Source organism: Penicillium odoratum (assembly GCF_028828045.1).
Source record: "Penicillium odoratum strain IBT 22623 chromosome Unknown utg000003l_segment0_segment0, whole genome shotgun sequence".
Lineage (NCBI taxonomy): Eukaryota > Fungi > Ascomycota > Eurotiomycetes > Eurotiales > Aspergillaceae > Penicillium > Penicillium odoratum.
In genome coordinates this window covers 990,406-1,011,413 of record NW_026643145.1, presented here as the reverse complement: position 1 = coordinate 1,011,413, position 21,008 = coordinate 990,406, and the positions used below count along the sequence as shown (strand labels likewise).

Genomic DNA, 21,008 nt, shown 5'->3' with positions numbered 1-21,008 from the left:
TCGTATGCATATTTGAGTTCTAGTCAGCAGTGATCATTTCAAAAAGGAAGTTTCTTTTGAATATCACTTACATCTGAGAAATAAAAGATAGTTTCGACGTGAGGGATTGGCAGATGGTCAATATTCACTTTCTAAGGGTTCTATCTTAGGTGCTAATGGCCATATTTCTATTCGCCTCTGTAGTCTTGCGTATTTCCTACTTCTTTCTTATCATAATGCCAAATTTTTCTATTTTTGCATCGAAAAGTTCCTTGGGGACTTAGGCATTTGACCACGCACTCAAAGTCACATAGCCTATTAACCCCACTTTCGTATCTGAAGGATCACGCTCCAAGCTTTCAAATCTACTAATCGTCCAGTTGGGTGGCGGGTCTTGTCACTCCAGAGGTTATAATTCAAGAAACGTGGCAAGTTATATACACGAATTTCCCCACCAATGATTAAACCTGTGCTTCTGGGCTCCTCGTCTCCACATGAGGATAGTTTCCAACAGCACCGGAATCGCCACCATCGCTGTCATCATCTTCCAACTCCTTCACGCCATTGTATCGATTCTTGTTTGATGGGGCGACATTCTTCAATGGCCACCGGTCGGAAACCTGCATTTCGAGGGAGTGACCATCTGAAGTCTTCGAGCGTCTGTGGTATGAGGCTGCGGACGAGCGGGTAAGGCGGGAAAAGAAGCGTGTTATATGTGGGCCATGGTGGCGGAAGAATAGAGCCATTGATGGCATGGAGCTAGCAGTGATTCCCACGCACATCTCCACAATCGCCATGATGAAGACCTTGAGGCTGTAGTAACTGAAGTCGGACTCATGCGAGTTCAACACGGTCTTGAAGTAGATACTTAGCGAGGACGCAACGCAAGCACTAAGAGGGCTTGGTCAGTATCCTTTGGCTTGTCATTAGCGAATAATAAGAGAACTTACACCACTCCTGTCGCGAATACGGCCATCACTCCGAGCTTTTTGCTCATTTTCAGCTGTAGATTCCAGATAGGTGCCATTGGCAGTAGCAGAAGGTATATATCAAGGATGAGACTTCCTACAGCTATAGGAATCGAGATGTGTAGAGACTCGTTGTACCGGTTTGACACAAATGAGGCCTGCCACGACTGGCCCGGTGCCGGACTGATATAGTATAGGGTGGCGATGAAGACGGATATGTAGAAAGCCCAGTTAACGAATAGTCCGAAGTAAATGGCGTAACGTTGCCATAGAACTGTTCGGAACATGTCGAGGTAGATGAGGAAGAAAGTGGTCTTGACAACTGGCCACACGAGGGCTGTTTGCCAATTCGAGAAGTAAGCGGTCTAGGATAGTTATAGTCAGCATTTCAAAGAATCCATCTCAGGTCATGACCTTCTCCTTTGGTCTCTCGTTTTGAGAAGTAAACCTCCGGAAGCTTGCACTTACAATGATGAAAGGATCACTCAAAATATGGGCGACCGACAGATCCCACATGTGTGTGCCAAACCTGGCCTTGACAATCGCTAGAGTCATGGAGTCAGTATAGAAACGCCGGAATGCCGTAAGATAGACGCACCAAATAGACAGGTGATAAAATAGAAGGTAGCTCCAAGCTGTGAAGGCCTGCGATCAGTGTCAAGCCTCTCATGCGGAGGACTTGTAAACAAACCGTGGATATTAGTCTGGTCCAATCGTCAGGAGCCATCCGTTTCCGGATCTTAATCTTGACATAAAGACTCATGCCAACAGTGATATACATGATACCCATAACCAAACTGCCGACTACCAGGAAAAGGTAACCCTCTGATTTCGGGTCAACAAGATTCGACTCTTGGCCTGCTGGTGGGGTTCCTGCGGGGATGTGAGCCAGCTCAGCGGGATCCAGCGAACTTAAGTGACTCAAGGCAGACGTCATGATGTTCTGACATTAGAGAGGGGATGATCAGAGAAGAAGAGAAGTTTGGGGAGGGTAAAAGTATATGTAAAAGTAAGTGTGAAGAAGCTCATGGTGGCGGGTCTTGGAAGACCTGCTAAATACCATTTTTGGATTTCATCCAACCCGTGCTGTATGCACCTCAAAGATGGTTGGCGTATCTGTCCGCATCACATTGGATTCTTCAGCGCGTCTACAGTTAGATCGGACTAGGGCCCTTGCGTCGTGGGGTCCGCCTGGCCTTGGAATGTAAATGGGGGCCAATTGATCTAACTGGTGGCAGTGATCTTGAACTCGCTCGCATTAGTGTTCTTATCTCGGTAAGACCCGCCCCCAACTAGAAAGATACTAAATCTGTGTTACATGTATTGTAACTTTGATTTCGGCCCCATAAACTCTATACAGTGGCGTTTTATCAGCTTGACGATCATACTACACTGCCCCGTTTTTGCCATTTTTAAAAACCGTAAAATAGTCTGTTTTGGTATTTATTAACGTGTGACTTTGTGTGGCTCTCATTTACCGCAAGCGTGGCCGTGAAGCGATTGATGGGTATGAGCAGTAAGTCAGTCATCTAATAAGCAATAGCTTTTCAGTATGTTACGGCGCCAAAACTAACGTGATCATGTAATCAGGGGTTTCCGTAAGCACAGCAAAGACAAGGAATCCACAAGGGCGAATTAGGACCCCTGTACCTTCTTGAGGAGTAACTTCGGCGATCAATCGTCATATAAGAATGTCCCTGTGCTCACATTGATACAGACATCTGCACTAAAAAAAACATTTGTTGTAATTCTTCGCTGGCTCAACCATCCTCTTCCAGGTTTCCGTATCTGCGATGGCCACCCCGCAAGATAGACACCCGGAACTGTTCCGTCCCGTCAACAGCGAATCTCCACGAGGAAAGAAGCGAACTGTTCCTTTAGAATGCCTTTGTCTAGGATTTAACCGAACAGGTACTGCCTGTAAGTCCAGTTAATCACCCATGAGATGAAAGTAATGACACTTACAAAAACCACAATAGCAATGTGCAATGCCCTCGAAATTCTAGGACTCCCCTGCTGGCACTCTACTCAATTCATGTCCAGCAAATTCGGCGACATTGAGATGTGGCAGGAAGCCATTGATCGAAAGTTTTTCAACGCACCGGGGACAAAATACGGACGCGCCGAATTTGACCAGCTGCTTCATGACTACGGCGCCGTTTCCTCAGATACGCCGGCCATTGCGTTTGCAGACGATTTGATAGAAGCCTACCCAGAGGCAAAAGTTATCCTCGTTGAGCGAGATATCGAATCCTGGTACGAGAGCTGGATGAACAGCGTGATCAAGAACACTTACGATCCCTTCGTGACGGTCATCTACACCATCGATCGGTGGTTCACTCACCCGCTTGGACATGTGCATAAGTCCACATTCCGTGGGTGGCTGGGAATTGATAATCCTGAAGATGCGAAGCGCGTGAGCAGGGATAAATACCGTGAACACTACGCACTTGTGCGGAGGCTTACACCTCCCGATCGCCTGCTGGAGTACAAGATCAGCGATGGATGGGAGCCTTTATGCGAGTTTCTAGGAAAGCCTATACCGGACGTGCCATTCCCGTTTCTGAACGAGAAAAAGTGGCTGGATGAGAAGGTTCAAATTGTATTGCAGCGCGGGATGAAGCGCTTGGCGTGGAAGGTGTTACTTTGGATATTGGCTCCACTGGTAGCTGTGGGGTTGGTTTTTAAGGCCAAACAGAATTAGGCAACGCTCGCTGTCTGCTATTTTTCTTGCTTAATCTTTCAGTTTTGAGATCCTTCAGCAGGGACCTTGCCGTCTAGAGTGATGTGATGTTTCAAGTCACCGACATGGAGATAGCAAGACAGTGCTTGTCTGTGCACACTAAGATATCGCGACTCTTCGCCATTCCAAAAAACGAATGTGATGTAATTTTGGAAAATTCTAAACAAAACATACAACAATCACAACTAATATTATCACATTGATTTATGCGTATCTGAGCTCTAGATACCCGGGCTTAATGACACTTCTCGTATATAGCTCGAGCATCGACAGGCCATTATTCTTTTTGACCTGATCTTCTTTTCATCACCGTGGCAATCTACTTCCACATTCCTTTGATGGCCAAGCCTTTCAGTTGGGACTGTTACGAATAATCGTAATTACGAATAAAATTTGCAAATTTAGAATGCGAATATTCGTTACTCGCAATTTAATTCAAGGTGTGTGTCTGGTAATAATGGAGATATATCAAATCTCTCTATCCCATGGAAAATCTCTATATTCTTCAGTATTAGGTCGTTCTTCATACCACATTTCGGCTCACTAGCTACAACCGATATATATCATCTAACAGCACTAGGATCCTCATAATCTCTCCATTCATGGACAGCTATCAAACTCCAAGCACGTCTTTTGCAGCGTTTAATGACCTCTACGGAGATTTCAGAGACTGGGATTGCTCAGTATCCCTGGCAGCAGCAGCCATCTAAGTATATTATTTTCTATGGGCTCTCCACCGGTCGTATAACCAGCTCTGATCTAATTTTCACAGAAGCTTAGAGTCTTACTTCAGCTCTTCGATATATCATCCATGAATGCTTCAATAGTAAGTCCCACATGTCGTTCCAACTTCTTCTCCCATCTTTTTCTCCTCTTTTCTGTTAACTCAATGAATACCTGGGTCGGCGTCTTCCCAGCTGCATTTTGACGATCCATCGAGGCCCCAGCGTTCACCGAAATATGGGTCATCTCCTCTCGTGCTCTTGCGCGACAATCACTTGTCACATTCAAGGCGTCAAAATCTCCTTTTTCCCATCTCCACCTTACTAATTTCCCGCTCATCACCGCATGCAGAGGTGCATTTCCTTTGTTGTCAACGGCGTTGACATTCGCGCCCCGACTTATTAGGCGGCGAACGGTATGTATTCGATTGAGAAACCTCGCCATATAATGGAGTGGTGTACGACCGGTGGAATCGGCCTTGTCAACATTGACGAATTCGAAATGTCTTTCCAGGATCGCAATATCCGCAGAGCTAGTATCACCGAAATGAGTCACCAGTATGTGTAGCAAATTCTGCCCTTTGTTGTTGCATCCACCACCATCGGCCCCATTTTAAAGTAAAATTTCAAGTCAGTTCCTAAGCTGCTCACTAGGAGTACCAAATCGGAGTGCATGGGAAACTATCGCCTTCTCAAAAACTGTCTCGCCCTTATGGTCGCGGGCCTTTATGATAGAGGGGAGTGATTCTAAACCAAGAAGAACCTTGACCACCGGTATGATTCTATCAAGACCCGCATCAGAGATCACTGCATAATCGAATATCGTCGCGCCATTTTGTCTCGCGCGTTCATCATATCTGAATTATCACAGTTGTTAGCATATGATCCGTGATCTTTTCTTGGTCATCTCTAGCATCCAACCTCCGTTTATCAAGACTGCCAACCAACGCCCATGGGAATGGGGTTCGTCCATCATTGTCAACGGTTGCGACCATCTCTGCCAGACTCATATCGCCACAATGGTCTAGTTGGCTCGCATCCCTTCGGGATTTCAAGGAAGGCTCGCGATATGTAAAGCGGTTACTAGCCCACTATCCAAGCCGGTGATAGAAGGCTTATACCAGGCATGCTTGGCATGAACATCAGCCCCTTTCGGCAATCAAACGAGATATAAGCGGGTAGCTCGCGTGGCAAATAGCATTGGTGAGGACTGTATCTCTCAGCACTAGCTCTGCTAGTGTTTGCTCGGACCTTTGACTTCTAGCCACCCGTGTATAGACGTTCGAGTCTTGAACCGAACAACCCTGATCCAGAAGAAAACATAAGAGCTTTTCTACAAGTGCACATTTGTCCCGGGTTTTGCGCCTATTGTCGATCGCACTTATTTGCCCATCTTCATAATACAATCTCAGCGCTGTGGCGTCCGACAACGAAAGGTTTCTGTAGGGTCTACATACTGATTCAGTACAGATTAGCTAGTACTAGAGAATACAAACTCTACAAATATCCCATTTCGCCCCTACCAGGTGTCCAAAAATCCGACAACTCTCGAGGCCCTTTCTCGAGGTAGTTTGGTGGGGTTTGTCCCTGTGATTCTACCCGCACGTCGTCAGAGCGTTCAGCCATCGAGCGTTCCCCTTTTCCATAACGTATTTCACAGGCGAGCGCCGCACCCCAAAACACCATAATAAAGGCTATTTTTGATACTCCTATATCAACAAACACTTCTTCAATTATATCATACTATTCTTCTATAGCTTCGATAAGAATTTGTTATAACACAAATAACTTTTAAATGAATCAACCTCTTAAATTATATTATCACGATACACAATACCAGCGATACAAGCGACAACTTACTGATCTACTATGATCAATCAGATTGTCCACAAAGGCTGAACAACGTATAAGAGGCCCAATTTAAATGTTTCAGACAGGCACATATATTTAAGTACTATTATATTTCCCGAACAAGTTTTGAAATCGATTTTCCCACTTGAACAACTTCACAATTTGGTATTGTATCTTTTTTCTTCCCAACTGATGATTTTTTGACCCTCGCCTTTCTCTTATTAAATATCACCAGCTGACAAACATTTCAGAATTGCTTCCTTGCATCTCATTCCTGAGATCACCTGTGACGATTAGACAAGACCTAGAATGCACCCTTCTCTGGACCGGCCAGAAGGTTGGGTTCAATCTTATTACAAACATTAATTCCTTTAATCAACCGGTCTGGGAGCTTTTGCTGGAGGAAAGGGTGAATTTTTGCTACATGGTAGTGTGGAAGCATGCGAAAGGGACAGAATATGTATTCCAAGAGGTAGCAAGAAGAGAGAGAGAGAGATAGATAGAGAGATAGAGAGATAGAAAGAGGGATCTAGCTAAGACCTGCAAGCGCTAGAGCGAACTGGGGTCACCTGACCCCAGTCTAATAATTTTGAATCTTTAGAAGAATGCAGTGGCATCTACATCGTTTTCTCCAAGATTTCCTAGGTCCCAATTGGTCTCCACAGTCTTCAACAGACTATAGTGATTATATGCGGTGTCATCCGTGGTACCAACTTTTGCGCTTGAGATCGCGCCGCCCAAAATGACAGCATAGATCTGATTCGTACCGGTAGTTAAGCCCTCATCAAAGGTAAGGATTATCAGTGTGCTGTCGGTATTGAAGTTCTCGTTGGATAGCAGAGGAGTCAAAAAGTTACGAGACCAAGTTCCAGCTGTGGCGAGGGAGCTATCGTGACCATCATTGGCTACAAGTCACATTGAGATCAGTCCAAGAATATCTGAAGCGAGGAGGGAGATACATACTCATGTTTGGGGTGATGAACATCCACTGAGGTAGCTCGTTGTTATCCAGGTCTTCGTAGAACATGGTGAAGTTCTTCGATTTGGCAAGACGATCGGTATTTGAGGTAACAGAGTTGTAGCTCATCAAGGGACTTAGGAATCATTTGTCAGTGTCTTTGCGCCGTTGCCCTGAGTTTGATGCTGGGATATTCACTTGTGCTTGCGCATGTAATCATTCGCACCAGTCTTTTGGTTGGCGTAATTTGCCTCAAACCCAGAATAAGGCATATCTTCCTGATACAAACTCCAGCTGACACCAGCATCTTCCAGGAGATCAACAATCGTCTTGGTACTCGAAGAGATATAATGGGTATCGTCGTCAGCTATGCTAAAGGTGTTACCACCAACAGCAGCGACATAATTGGGCTAAGAATTCATGTGAGAAAAAATACAACTCTCAAGCTTGGGTCATCTTACCTGAGAGGGATGGGTAATAGCAAAATAATTTGTTAGCGTGATTCCAAGAGACGCAAGATAGGCGAGGTTGGCTAGGTTCCAAGTTATCAAAATATGGTCTATTTAAGAACCCTAGGACATCAGATGTCACTCACTGTCCTTGATAGCCGCACTGTAATCTTCGTTCTCCAGAAAAATCTGAACAAAGCGATCAAAAGTCAAACCGGCGACACTCGATGTAGGGGACAGAGTCAACGCAGTGGCAGCTGCCTTAGCCACGGCAGCCGTGGCAGTAGAAGTGTATTGCGACTGGGAGTAAACCCCCGATGCCATCGCGACAAGCGCAATAGTTCTCGAGAAAATCATCGTATCTGGAGGGGATGTTTGAAAATTCCAAGGTCGGATGGAGCTGAGCGGTAAAATCTAGTCTGTGTCTATAAGGGAGATTCCTCCAGCTATATACGCTCACCCACAGCACTATTGTATATTACTATAATTGTTCCAGACTTTTTCAAAATCTCATTACTTCCCGTTATTATTCAACTAGCCGAGGATACAAGCGAGGTAGTATCATCGTAATATCAATTTATCGTATTGTATCCTCACAACTGACCACGTGTAGCGGCAGAGTCGATAGCACTAAAACCATACTAAGGAATCGCATATATTATGTAGTAACATCGCGTTTCAAGATAGGGTTTCTGGCACGAAGTCTTATATACACTAACAACAAAAAGAATAGAACTCTCTGTATAATTAATAATTTTATATGACGAGGCCATCTTCATCTCCCCATCATAGTAATGTGAGTAATTAATGTGAGAAATAAAAGTTGGCCATTGTTTGGTGGGGAACAGGTAGAACGGGGTCTAGCGGGGCGCGGGATTTCCCGTGGTATGGCGGGGATTCTGCAAGATCCCTGGAAGCTGATTTGGCCTCTTCATAATGCACAGCTTGTCGGAATTTTTTCCCGTCCATACTCACAAATCGGATGGCGGCTGGTCAACACGTGCAGCAAGGACTTGTGTTTTTGACCCTGATCTGATTCTTCATCTTGCCAGCTAACCAGCCTAGCGCTGTGTAGAATCTTGAATTCATTGGCAATTTACAGAACGCCAATGGCAGTGCATGAAGAGTACTGTATTAAAGTACATCACAAAAGCTAAAAATCTTGATACACCAATAGGAATTAGGATATCACTCAGCACGTGGGCTAAGATGTCTGATAAGCGTTATGTAGGAGGGTAGTTAGAGCGAAGCAAGGAAATTTTCAAACTAGTCAGCGTCTTAAAGTACGCAAGCACTGCTAGGCCATCAAAACTACAACTATTCACCAAAATTCTCCGTAAATATCATAATAAAATCAAACATTAATCATTGAACATAATTATCTACACACATTAAATGTACATGTATTATATGATATTATACCACCAGTATTGAATATCAATAATCACAAACTATAGCGTTGTATAGGGGATTTGCCAAAGGATCCAGCAAACATGATTAGATCAGGCCGTAGTAGTAGTAGAGTCGGCAGAAAGACGGGAGTGCGAAGCACTCTCTACTATCTAGTATGAAGCCCAAGCTCGTCCCGAATGGGACGAGAATAACAATCTTCGCATACACGGTTTCTACCTGAGTCTTTAACCGGATTGGAGTGCAATTGAAGGTGAAAATATTTGAAGTTGCATGAGAGCTATTGGAGTGTGAGGTCAGGGTACTCTACCGTTTGCTCCAGCGTTTGCCTTAGCTGGCTCTTTTCCTCTCTCTGTCTTTCTTCCTTCTTCATCCCTCTCGGAATACAGATGCTGTCCGTTTCTTCTGTTTCCCGGCTACCCATGTAGCAATTTCTTCCCCTGGGCCGACAGATCAGCTGTCGACAAGAGTCAATAAGAAACCGGCTTAACCTGAGCCACAAATCTATATCTGACCATTTTAGGTTGAGGTTGCCTATTTTTTAAGGCGGCCGTGGGGGCCAAAAGCGGCTCCCATATTCAGTTGGTGGAACGCCCAATCGCACATAAACTTACAGTTGAGCCAATCAAACTACGCCCAACTGCCTTGAGACATTCCTCCCAAGATTATGACATAGCAAATAAGTAGTTATGTCGACGACACTCAGCAAGCGGAAGCGTGCAAGGAAGGCTTGCATTCCTTGCCACCAGCGCAAGCGAAAATGCGACGCGGAAAATCCCTGTGACACGTGCACCACCTACGGATATAACTGTAGGTACGCCGACAAGGACTCGACTAGCACTGTGGACAGAAACATGCATGCTTCATGCCCAGCCAAGCGCGTTCTTGACGAAAGTTCTGTGGCGAGCGGGAGTACCGTCACATCGCGCAGCTCGGACAGCCAACCTCACGCAACCAAGGATTACCTTGGAGGTGAAAACCCGTCTTCAAAGAGGCCTAGCGGCGGAGCTGGTATTTTCGATGAGAAGAAGTCCAGATACACCGGAGCATCAGCGGCCATGGCCTTTCCGCACATCCTGGGTGTGGCTCTCGGCTCCGACAGCCCTCCCGAAATAAAATCGGTCGCTTACAACTTTGGGATTCGCCCCGAGGAATCAGAGGCTTCCGATATTCATGGCTCCTTGGGGGAACTTATCTCTGAAAATGAGCTCACCTTCTACTCGAATGTGTACTTCTCCATAATGGGTCCTGTAATTGACCTTATGGACCCGAGAATCTACGCCCAGCGATGTCGGGATTATTACCAAGGCTCAGGTAGCACTACGGTCGCCTTTAGCGCCATAGCCGCTGGCGTCGCTGCTTTCGGATCATTCCTGTCCCAACCCAGATATCAGCGGGAGTCTGACCTGGTGCACTACGCTAAAGCTATTCTTGACCCAACAACCATACCTACGCTGGGTATTGACCACATCATTGCTTGGGGAATGCGAGTAATTTATCTACGGGCCACAGCTCGCCCTAGTAATGCCTGGATCGCCTCATGCACTGTCATGCATCTTTGTGAAGTTATAGGATTGCACGAGGAAGATAACATCAAAAAGATGGCGTCTGCCGCCGGTGCCGCTGTTCTGGGACATGATGCGGACCGACTAAGGCGAATTTTCTGGATCGCGTGGGCCGGGCATAATATGCTATCCTATGAGTACGATCGTTCGGCTGTAAGATACGACGCCGTGACATGCCAGACTCCCATTCCGGTACAAGGATCATTTGCAGACCAGTTCGTGCAAATAGTACAAATAATCCCGTTATCCAATTCGCCGTTCCAGCTTGAGCTTGAAAGTCAGCCTCAAACTCCGAGGGATGACTTATTTGAGCGTCTGAAGGTATTGAGTAAACTCCACTTCACTCATCCGTTTCTGGTGGTGACGAAGGCGGATCTGGCGTTTTGTTTTTATCGCCGCATTTATCAGCTTGAGCCAGGAAATAGTGTAACGGATGATATGATTAAAATCATCATTAATAGCGGTAATGATGCAGTGCAGGCAGCTGAGCAATTAGCCAATCAGGGACGTCTATTTTGGAACGTCATAGGCAGCGTCTTTCAGTATGCCTGTGTCTTATTGGCTATCGACTCACCTGCCTCCTCCGCTCACATTTCTGGTGCCTTTAAGGGGTTGGAAACTCTTGTCAAGGCTGCAGACACACGACTGACCCGCCAGGCATTGTCAATCGCGCGGCATCTTCTTAACATCAAAATAACAAAGAAGCGAAAGGAGCTTATGCAGCTGGAAGCTGTCGAAGCTGGCTACGAACCGGAAGCCGAGGCCAACACCGCTTTCCCGGACATTAGTTGGGGTGTTGACTGGGACCAATTTCTCATCGAGCCATATCTATCGATTCTCGGACCCGAAGTCCAGCTGGAGTAGCCTGAAAGGTGCTGTACCATGATCAAATCCACTCGGTCATAATTTAATTCACCAAAAATGGCATATATGTAAATTTGCACGAGTTGGCATTCGAGATTGGGCGTTAGAAAGGTCTTATGATGATTTCTAATATGATGACCTGAACACTACGGAGACATGCGCGACGTTTTGTAAGCTCGGATTTGAGTAATATCAGCCATGCCGTCTTAATGCCGCTTCAATTTTGGTGCGGTCCAGTGCGGTGCGGTGCGGCTATTGCGGAGTTAGTGAGGCAGCTGTCGGGTGCCAGTATTGACGCTGTGTGCGGCTGCTGCGGTCGAAAGTTGAATGATTATCAGTAAATCCGACCGCATCTTATACGAGCTGGCGAATAGTTGTTCGGAGTTGCCGAATCAGCGGATAGACCGAGATTGGGTCCGATCTGTATAAATAGCCAGACATTCTCTGCTCAAGAGATGAATAGCCAGAACCCACAAGCAGCTTTATACCCTCGGTCACCAGTCTTGAACAAGATCAAAGAATTCCAACATCTTATTCAAGGATAGCCAAAATGCCTGAATACGCCAAGAACCAATCCGCCGGCTTCAAAAACGCCATAGAAAGAGTCGCCATTGTCGGCGTAGGTTATTCCTCAACAGCATCATATAATCTGGACATAATGACTAATAAAAGCCCCTAGGCCGGAGGCACCGTTGGATCCTACATTGTCGCCGCTCTGCTTGAAACCGGAAAACACACGGTTACGGCTATCTCCCGCAAAGATAGCAGCAACAGCAACAAACTCCCCAACAGCGTCCTCATCGCCTTAGTTGACTATGACGACGAGGCCACAATTGTCGCTTCCCTGCAAGGCCAACAATTCCTTATCATCACAATGGCCCCCACCGCGCCCCGGGACACACACAGCAAGCTAGTCCAGGCAGCCGCCAAGGCCGGTATTCCCTACATCATGCCAAATAATTACGCTGGTGACATTGAACAAGTCAAGCTTGGAGAAGATATGATGCTGGGCCCTGTGGCTAAGGCCGGTAGGGAAGAAATTGAGAGGCTCGGTATGCAGTGGATCACAGTATGCTGTGGTTTTTGGTACGATTACAGCCTAGCGGGGGGCGAGTCACGCCTTGGGTTCGACTTCGACAGGCAGTCTCTGACGATATATGATGATGGTAACACCAAGAACTCGTTGTCAACCCTATCGCAGGTTGGGCGTGCCGTGGCCCGAGTGCTGAGTCTGAAGCATCTCCCCGACGACGAAAACGATAAGAGTCTTACATTGTTTGGGTGGCTTAACAAGCCAATTTACGTCTCGAGCTTTGTGGTCAGCCAAAAGGAGATCTTTGAGAGCGTCAAGCGCGTCACAGGAACTAGTGATTCTGACTGGACGGTTACCTATGAGGATACGAAGAAGCGATACGAAGATGGCCTGGCGCTCGTTAAGCGTGGTAACATGGCAGGCTTTAGTAAGCTGCTCTACGCAAGAGGATTCTATCCGGACAATCCCAGTGATTGCTCGGCTAAGGCAAAGGCACAGAATGAGCTGCTTGGTTTGCCAAAAGAGAGTCTGGATCAAGCCACCCAAGTTGGGATAGATCTGGTTAAGAAGCTGCAACAACGCCCTGAGCGCATGGCGGCATAGAACAGCGGCTGGCGAGTTCATCAAATAGCGAGTGCGGTTGTGACAAAATGAAAATTGCAAAAACACAAAGAATTGGAGTATGCGGTACCATGTCCAATAACCATTAATCTTTAATACAAATTCTCAAAATTTAGGTCTGGGAGAAATGTTTAACACTTGAATTACTGGAATAAGTATTTACTTGATTTCTTCCCTAGTCTCATCGCGAATTCAACCATCAATTTGAACCTTCTTATATATAAAAGATCATGAATTTGTAGGCTTTTTTATAAACCTACTTAATTCAAGGGAATGATAATATAAAGACAGTAGACTTGAAGGTATTTTAAACATAAAAACACACTGGATCTGTTGTTCATAGTCTTTATCCACCTGTCGGGCTAACCTGCTCCCCCATTTACTCCAATGCACAGGAGCAGGGCTAGGGCAGTATAAGTGTGCAAGTAAAGAAAGTACTCAAGCCATGTAGTGTGGTGACATAAGCTGAGGTCAAGAAGCGGGTCCTCATCCGTGCAATCCAGAAGGCTTGGCAACAGCGGAGCTAGTCGCGAACATCAAAATATATCTGGGTAGCCAAACTTTCACATTCTCAACTATATGAATCTACACTCACCATCATCAAATCTTCCATGTTCCGATACCTGTCAAATATGCTAGGGTTCTTCCAGGGACTCTTCAAAAAACCCCGCATCGAAACGTACGGACTAGACCATGCTGTCCTTAACATCCAGCTGCCTCCGCAGTCCATGTGGATGAACATGGGGTATTGGGAAGTAAGTTGATTCTGTTCACTTCAGAACGCCTTCTACAATTAATTGACAGGATCCAGTCTACATCCGATTTCCCACAAGCTTGCCGAGCGCTGCTTGATCAAGTCTTAACAGCTGGTCCCTTGAAATACCAGTCGCAGTTCCAGTCACAATCCCAATCCAAATCTATGCGGGTGTTGGATGTTGGCTGCGGATGTGGCGACCAGTCTCTTTACCTGACTAGCCTTCAGAGGGATGGTTCTGTGGTTGAGCAATTGGAATCAGGATCCGGGTCCGGATCAGCTTTCCAAGCTACCCTAGCATCACCCCAGCAATCCAGATCACAACATAGACAGGATTGCCCATTGATTGATACCTACATAGGTATCACGCTAGAGCCTACACAGGCAGCACTAGCCCAGTCACGACTCCAAGCACAGCAGACCACCCTAAGCGTATCAGCAAAAATATTCTGCGCCGATGCCGCCAATCCGGCTAGTTGGTCTGGGGACCTTCAGAACTCAGTAAAGGGGCTAGTGATGACACAAAACAACACAGAAACCTGGCTACTTGCTCTAGACACGATTTATCATTTCCGGCCGTCGCGGAAACCTATTCTTCAGTTCGCGCATGATAGCCTCTGTGCGTCGTATATGGCGTTTGATCTTGTTCTTGCGGACAATGTTTCGTGGTTCCAGCGGTTTCTCTTGCGTGTTGTTTGTTGGTTTCTTGGGGCACCGTTTGGGAATATGCTTACGAAGGAGGAATATAGGCGAATGCTTGTTGAGGTAGGGTACGAGGCGGAGAGGGTTGAAATGAGGGATATCTCTCGGCATGTTTTTGGGGGATTGTCGGAGTTTTTGGGGAGGAGGGTGAAGGAGGCGGAGCCATTTGGGTTGAAGACTGGGAAATATCGGGGGGCTAGGAAGGTCTTTGAGTGGTGGGCTAAGAGTGGGATTGTGAAGGGGTATGCGGTTGTTGCCAGACGATCGTGAATTTCGCCTCAAAGATGCACGCTGACAATATATCATGAGAGATGATATGTAGCGAGTCTTGCGTTGAAATTATTGGTTTATGAAAAGTATAAATATAAATTCTCCATTACTCCCCGTATCTTAGGGTATGTATCAGAGATGCCAGCTTTAACTCAGCACTGCTTCACAGTTAAAGGGCTCTGCCGGTTGCGGAATAATTTGTTAGGATCAATATCTTCCTTAGTCTGCCGTAACCAGGACAAGTTGTCACCCCAGTACGTTTCAGCGCCATCGGATAAGCAAGGGTCAACGTATCTGGAGTACGCAGCATACGGAGCCTCATCATTCGTAGTGATCTCACTGGCGCCATCCAAGAAATCGATTTGAGTCTGACTCGTATCATTTAATAAGGTGATAGAGCATGTCTGCGATCAAATAAGCGCATCATTACATATGTTTGCGTATAAGAGGTCACGTTTGATGCAATCGTGTTGGTATGACTACACCGAAGTTGAAGAAAAGGAACCACAGCAATAAGACCACAAGTCTAGAGCGGCCTTAACTATTCTCGCAAAGAAGAAATTCCGTTGGTTCATCGTAATCGGGCGTTAGCCGTCCGATTCAAGCCAAGGGCGATATCTATGTTATCACAGCAGTCTGATGACTACCGTGTGGAGCGTGCGGAGGGATTAACAGAAGCGAAGATAATAGATTATGAGTATTGCCTCATATCACCAGAAGCATACTGACATATCTAAGGAGCGTAAAATTCGGAAAGTCTGCGAGACTTGCACCCTCGGACATATACAGCACGCGTCTTACACACCCTCACCGCCTTGCCGCGGGACGCGATCGATCTAGGCCATATTACTGATGACATGCGGCCAATCCCGACCGATACGTCCTCGAAACACCACTTGATCTTCCATGGATTAGCCACCGTGAGCCGGCATTTAGCACCGACACCGTGTAAAATATTGCTTTACAACAAGCGGCTCAACGCCAGCAAATTTCCTCGACTCCTTTCGATGAAACGAGGTCGAGTGACCTACACCTCACGATCTCAGGCGGGCAGTCTTCCGTGCCAGTCTTTCTTCGCTTCTCCGATACATCTTTTTGGCCCATGTCCCGTCACCCACACGGCCTAAACAATCGCAACGAATATTAAAGGCATCAGATGCACGTACTCGCACTTTGTCAAAAGATCCGCGATCGAAGCAAGGCGAATTGCGACACACCATCATGTCCCAGTGCAGATCACCCCGACTTCAATGATTGCTTCGATGACTACATCAAGTCCAACATGCCATATGATACTCTACTCATTCACGCGATAAGTGTGTCCGAGCATGCGACAGCTGTCGCTAAAAGAGATACACACGACGGGTTCAAGAGGCTGAAGCTGGTATAAAAGCAGGCAATATACAGACGAGAGATTGTACGGGCGCAGTTAGCGTGTTCGACTTGAGCGCCCCTGCGCCGAATATCGGTACCAAGCACGAGAAGTGTATCCTCCACCCAACAGTCTCCGTCAAAGACCGTGGCCTCTCTTAAGATATCGAGCGGATTCTTGTCATGCTAGAGCAGCACCGACAGGAAAAAAGAGCAATACTCCATTTTCTCAATGCTGCCGTCGCCTTATATTAGCGCATCTTGGCCTTCTCAAATTACGGAAAATTTTGGGACGCGTTACGGCCGCGGCCGCAAGCGGTCCAGCTTGTTTTCTGCTGAAAACAAGTCGAATTCAAGAATCCAGAAATCAACACCGCATTTTTTTGCATGATCTAAGAGGAGGTTTTGTGTTGGGCGATATCAATACCACGTAGAAGAACGCCCTGGATGGGTGTGGAGAGCTATGAGAAAGAGTTATGGACCAGGAACTGATAGATGGGTTCTCCTTGAGGAAAGAAGACTCAGAACAGACCCGAACAGCTTGAAACGACCTCCATACCAGGCATGCCAGCATTCGGTGCATCAATGACCGGCTCAGCTTCAAGCGTTTGGACTTTACATGGTAGACCAGACCCGCCATCGGCCCTGCCGTCAACTACGATAATCTCGAGTCATTGGTCTTTTTCTATTTGTCCATAATGACTCTCCACGGGAGAACTTCAAGTTTCTTTGCTCGGAATAGATGGCATACTCCTTTGTGTCTCACATCGCTCCGTGCTGCAGCCCGACTCGTAATCCTTATGTAGGTTCCACTGATATTGCAGTTGCGTTATTGACTTGAAATCGGAGTTTGCATTAAAATAAAAGTATGGCTATGGCCAAACTACGAATTTTCTCGTTTGGTTTGTAGTCTTGATTTGTATTATGAGCAAATAGTCTGACCATAGTTCTCCAGACAACGAATATCGAGTTACGGCGTTCGACGACGGCCCGTTACAAATTTCGGGCATTGACGCAAAGCGATTCTCTCGATTACGCATCGTGAACGGCAAGATTTGCGATGAAGAGTCCATAAAAGCTGGTCTCGCCACTGCAGAAGACCGATTTCGGTCCTGTGAATGCCTTGATCATCGTTCCGGCCCATGAAGGAAATGCACACGAATATTCCGTTTGGGATATGCCTTCTGATTTATGGGAGAAGATCTACCAATCGAACACCCGCGGCGCCTTCCTTGTAACAAAGCACTACCTGCCATACTTACGACCGAAGCGGCCAGAAAGAACCCCCTCATTATTACCAGATCCCGCCCAACAGCGATAGCAAGAGCCTCGCGGCGAGTAAGGAGCCAAAATCGACAAAAATCATTCGGTCGGCAGAGTGTATTCCTCGAGCGCTGGCAAATCCGAAACGGAACAAGATTTGCCTCACGGTGTCAATCGATCTAGATGCCGTTTCTGGTTGGCTTGGGACAAGTAAGTGCTGGATACAATTGAATGATGTGTAAGAGAAGTAACCCGAATTTTGCAGATTCCCACCCCTACAACAACCTGGCCGACGACTCCTCTGGTTTCTTTGCGGCTCGCGTGGGTATCCCCCCGACTGCTTTGCATGCTGAAGAAACTCGAAATCGCCAACCGATGCACTTGTTTATTCCAGGCCACTCCGTCGAAAGTGCCCCCGACGAGGTCCAGCAGGTTATTGCCTCGGGGGCTGAGACAGTTTTCACGGGTATGCGCACAAAGGCGCCTACCAGCTCACACCTGAGCAAGAACGCGACGTGTTAGAGAATTGACTTTCGATCATGCAAAACCTGGTAGGCAAGTCTCCGCACGGGTACTGTGCACCCATATATCAGCTCCGAGAAACGACGCTTGACTTGCTGGAGGAGTTGGATTCGAGTACGGTATGGGATTCAACCCCTGCACCAAAAGACTGCAGACATCAGCAGACTTCTAATTCCTGAATAGCTGCTATTCTACCACACCATGGCTGCCAGCTCTTCCGGGCCCCGAAGCGCCCTCGCCGTAAGCCCATCGGCTTTTCCAAGCCAGAAGCTACCTGGATGCACCCCATCAAGGAAACTTACTCGCCCCCTGATAGAAAACCACTTGTCTGTGTCCCTTTAACTAATATATGGAGGGCATGATGCCGATGCAGTTCGTACCGCATGACGAAGACTGTCAAGGCCATGTCGATGTCCGAGTGATCGAGAAAATGTGGCGTAATCGTTTCCAGTGGATTTGAGATAACGAAGAAGAGCCTGTCTTCGCTGTGCTCATACATCCTGACACGAGTAAAATGGCTCATATAATAGGCGTGCTGGAGAGGGTTTTGCGATGGTGAAAGACTTTGAACGAGAGGGGGACGTAGAATTCTCGCAGGCGGCTGAGGTCGCGCAGCGGTTCCGATAGAAATACTTTGGCAATTCATCAGGAGTATATGGCAAGCCGTCAGATAAAGTGACCCCAATACATGACCATTTAAAATAGAAAGGGTAGAGTTTGATTGCATGAAGAAACTGATGAAATTGAGGATATTCAGTAGACCACAACCCTAGGCGATAACATGATTTGAAGGTCTGGTCACAGGTACATAATTCTTGACTTTCAGCCTGTAAAGGAGCCCAGTATTCGCATAATAATGGAAGACAATACATGTGCAGGACATGCGTATGGCCAATCAAGTAGGGTTGGGGGCTAGCCTCGCCCACCGGCATCATATGGGCTATCGATTCTACCAAAAAGAGGCTACGTTATGTGAAGCAGAAATGATCTGTCTTGTTTGGAGGAGGCAGAAGTACGTGCGCATTGGGTATCCCTTGGATACACACGGACCAGCAACATGCCGAGTTGAAGGTGTTTTGACACCACCATGGAAATGTGTGTTCATCTTATCACATTTGAGGATGCTTCAAGCCGTATGGAACCAAGGAATGTAAATTGCGGCCCAAACCATTCAGAGCCCTTTGCTGGGTGTGATGGACGGTGAAATGGATATGGGATTGATAAATAGGCTGATGATAGGCTCGTGTGTGATGTGATAATATACTAGTGGTCTTCAGCCATGCCGAAGAAAGGGCTACTTAGGACGATAACTGGCCTGTCTATTAAGCCTGGGCATGGCGAGACCCCATTCGCTCAGAAGCAGTGGGTATGAGTGACAATTGCATCCCCGCTTCTTTGTACTCTGAACCCTTGCAAGACACAAACAGGCCTCGTATTGAAATAGACATGGGAACTTAAACATACCTTCAGGTTCGGCGAGAGCGTTGGAGCTAAGGTCAAGCGGAGTCACATACGGATAAGTCATATTCAACGATGACCAGAAGCCGATTTAAGGCGATTGACAAGACGAACACATGTATTCAATACCCAGCGGGGGTACAACTAAATACTTGGCTACGACCATGCATGAGATCGGCTGTACTCGGCACCTGAGCAGATTGATCCTGGCACAATTCCAAATACTCAACTTTGCCCTGCAACCTTCCGTTTCAAGTGATATGCCTCCTTGCTTTTCAACCTGCATTTCCCTCCCACCCCCGGCATCCAAAGACTTCCCATCCTTCATCGTCGACTACCATCAACCCTCAATAGCCCAGCGAGCTTCTCTTCATCTGTCTTTCAAGATTTGATGCACGACTTGTTTCGATGGTCTTTCTTTCCCGCTCGACGGGCAAAACTATCCAAATTCATCAGTGAACACCCACACTAATGCCGACCAGCGGAACTCACGAAAATAGATAGCCGCGCCTGATGCAAACTAGGCAGCAAAAAAGCCGCTACACTAGCTGGTATCAGGGGAATTCATTGGCCTTGTTGACATCTTGATGGTATAGTTATCAGCATCGTCCGGCACACGCTCAGTGCATCAGCCCTACCGATCCACTTGTACCAAGGAGAGGTTTGGAATTTCTTCCATGTGTGACGAGGCGCTTCAAACTCCCATTCCATCCCTTCTTGATCGCACCAAATGCACCATTCGACGACTCGAATCATGACGTCGTATCCATTGTCGCCGTCTTTGCAGGCCATTTGGGCTGCGTCAAGCCAAGTCTTCTTATCCCCTGGTGAAACGCTGTCTTTCACCTTCCTCGAATTGAGAACTCGATGAACATTCCGGCACAAGTCGAACCAATAGGACACTGGAGACATTCGAGTGAAGGACCTTTTTGTCAAAGCTTTGTGTCTTGTCGCAAAACCTGGTTTGCTATCACCCATCGCGGGGCCGGGCAATGTGATTCGGCTCAATGGAAGGAAGAACAACAAAAAGGGGGCACACAAAATTTTGGGTGATGCAGACTGAAAAGTCCTCAGGTCCTAGGCAGAACCTGCAATTACAGCCTGTTTTCCGCCCATGGATGACAAAAGTTCGCAGTTCTCAGAGCCAATCGATTCCCGGGACTAAGCCTGTTGCTGGGTGGACAAAGGTCGAATTTGATCAGCTCTCAGATCTGCGCAAGCGAGCGCTACACCCATCTACAACATCTGTCCTCTGTCCAGGCCTACGATAAAATCAACCCGACCGCAAGAATATTATGTTGTTCGATTATCGCATTCATCAAATACAAGGATAGCAGTCCAGCCTTCGATATCCTCAGAGGATTTCTGACTCTTCTGTTCAAGCTGTATATCTTGCCTTGTACCTGATTACGTCTCTCCTTGGCTTTTGATTGGGGCAATATCTTTAAAAAGTTTCTTGGAAGGTAGGCAGCTAGCTACATACATATTAGCGGAAATGACAGGTC

At 46.8% G+C, this 21,008-nt stretch overlaps 9 protein-coding genes across 9 annotated transcripts; 6 read left to right on the top strand and 3 right to left on the bottom strand.

Moving 5' to 3' along the window:
• Positions 1-440: 440 nt before the first annotated feature.
• On the bottom strand, positions 441-1,884 carry N7520_003614 (uncharacterized protein; the record flags this gene model as incomplete). The annotated part of the gene is made up of 5 exons (XM_057137549.1): positions 441-870; positions 930-1,312; positions 1,416-1,492; positions 1,546-1,582; positions 1,639-1,884. The coding sequence occupies 5 exons, from the start codon at positions 1,882-1,884 to the stop codon at positions 441-443; spliced, it is 1,173 nt and encodes a 390-aa protein (XP_056998014.1).
• Positions 1,885-2,740: 856 nt separating this feature from the next.
• Positions 2,741-3,651, top strand: N7520_003613 (sulfotransferase family protein; the record flags this gene model as incomplete). Its single annotated transcript, XM_057137548.1, has 2 exons — positions 2,741-2,867; positions 2,927-3,651. 2 exons carry the CDS (start codon positions 2,741-2,743, stop codon positions 3,649-3,651), a joined length of 852 nt encoding a protein of 283 aa, XP_056998013.1.
• Positions 3,652-6,860: 3,209 nt separating this feature from the next.
• Positions 6,861-7,994, bottom strand: N7520_003612 (uncharacterized protein; the record flags this gene model as incomplete). Its single annotated transcript, XM_057137547.1, has 5 exons — positions 6,861-7,168; positions 7,227-7,357; positions 7,420-7,631; positions 7,683-7,753; positions 7,817-7,994. The coding sequence occupies 5 exons, from the start codon at positions 7,992-7,994 to the stop codon at positions 6,861-6,863; spliced, it is 900 nt and encodes a 299-aa protein (XP_056998012.1).
• Positions 7,995-9,769: 1,775 nt separating this feature from the next.
• N7520_003611 (uncharacterized protein) lies at positions 9,770-11,509 on the top strand (the record flags this gene model as incomplete). Its single annotated transcript, XM_057137546.1, has 1 exon — positions 9,770-11,509. One exon carries the CDS (start codon positions 9,770-9,772, stop codon positions 11,507-11,509), a length of 1,740 nt encoding a protein of 579 aa, XP_056998011.1.
• A 550-nt stretch (positions 11,510-12,059) lies between these two features.
• Positions 12,060-13,145, top strand: N7520_003610 (aromatic alcohol reductase; the record flags this gene model as incomplete). Its single annotated transcript, XM_057137545.1, has 2 exons — positions 12,060-12,128; positions 12,189-13,145. The coding sequence occupies 2 exons, from the start codon at positions 12,060-12,062 to the stop codon at positions 13,143-13,145; spliced, it is 1,026 nt and encodes a 341-aa protein (XP_056998010.1).
• A 650-nt stretch (positions 13,146-13,795) lies between these two features.
• On the top strand, positions 13,796-14,889 carry N7520_003609 (uncharacterized protein; the record flags this gene model as incomplete). Its single annotated transcript, XM_057137544.1, has 2 exons — positions 13,796-13,918; positions 13,975-14,889. 2 exons carry the CDS (start codon positions 13,796-13,798, stop codon positions 14,887-14,889), a joined length of 1,038 nt encoding a protein of 345 aa, XP_056998009.1.
• Positions 14,890-17,128: 2,239 nt separating this feature from the next.
• N7520_003608 (xylanase/chitin deacetylase) lies at positions 17,129-18,045 on the top strand (the record flags this gene model as incomplete). Its single annotated transcript, XM_057137543.1, has 4 exons — positions 17,129-17,162; positions 17,216-17,369; positions 17,531-17,733; positions 17,789-18,045. The coding sequence occupies 4 exons, from the start codon at positions 17,129-17,131 to the stop codon at positions 18,043-18,045; spliced, it is 648 nt and encodes a 215-aa protein (XP_056998008.1).
• A 17-nt stretch (positions 18,046-18,062) lies between these two features.
• N7520_003607 (xylanase/chitin deacetylase) lies at positions 18,063-18,505 on the top strand (the record flags this gene model as incomplete). The annotated part of the gene is made up of 3 exons (XM_057137542.1): positions 18,063-18,159; positions 18,229-18,371; positions 18,401-18,505. 3 exons carry the CDS (start codon positions 18,063-18,065, stop codon positions 18,503-18,505), a joined length of 345 nt encoding a protein of 114 aa, XP_056998007.1.
• Positions 18,506-20,057: 1,552 nt separating this feature from the next.
• N7520_003606 (uncharacterized protein) lies at positions 20,058-20,415 on the bottom strand (the record flags this gene model as incomplete). The annotated part of the gene is made up of 2 exons (XM_057137541.1): positions 20,058-20,086; positions 20,142-20,415. The coding sequence occupies 2 exons, from the start codon at positions 20,413-20,415 to the stop codon at positions 20,058-20,060; spliced, it is 303 nt and encodes a 100-aa protein (XP_056998006.1).
• Between the last annotated feature and the right edge of the window lie 593 nt (positions 20,416-21,008).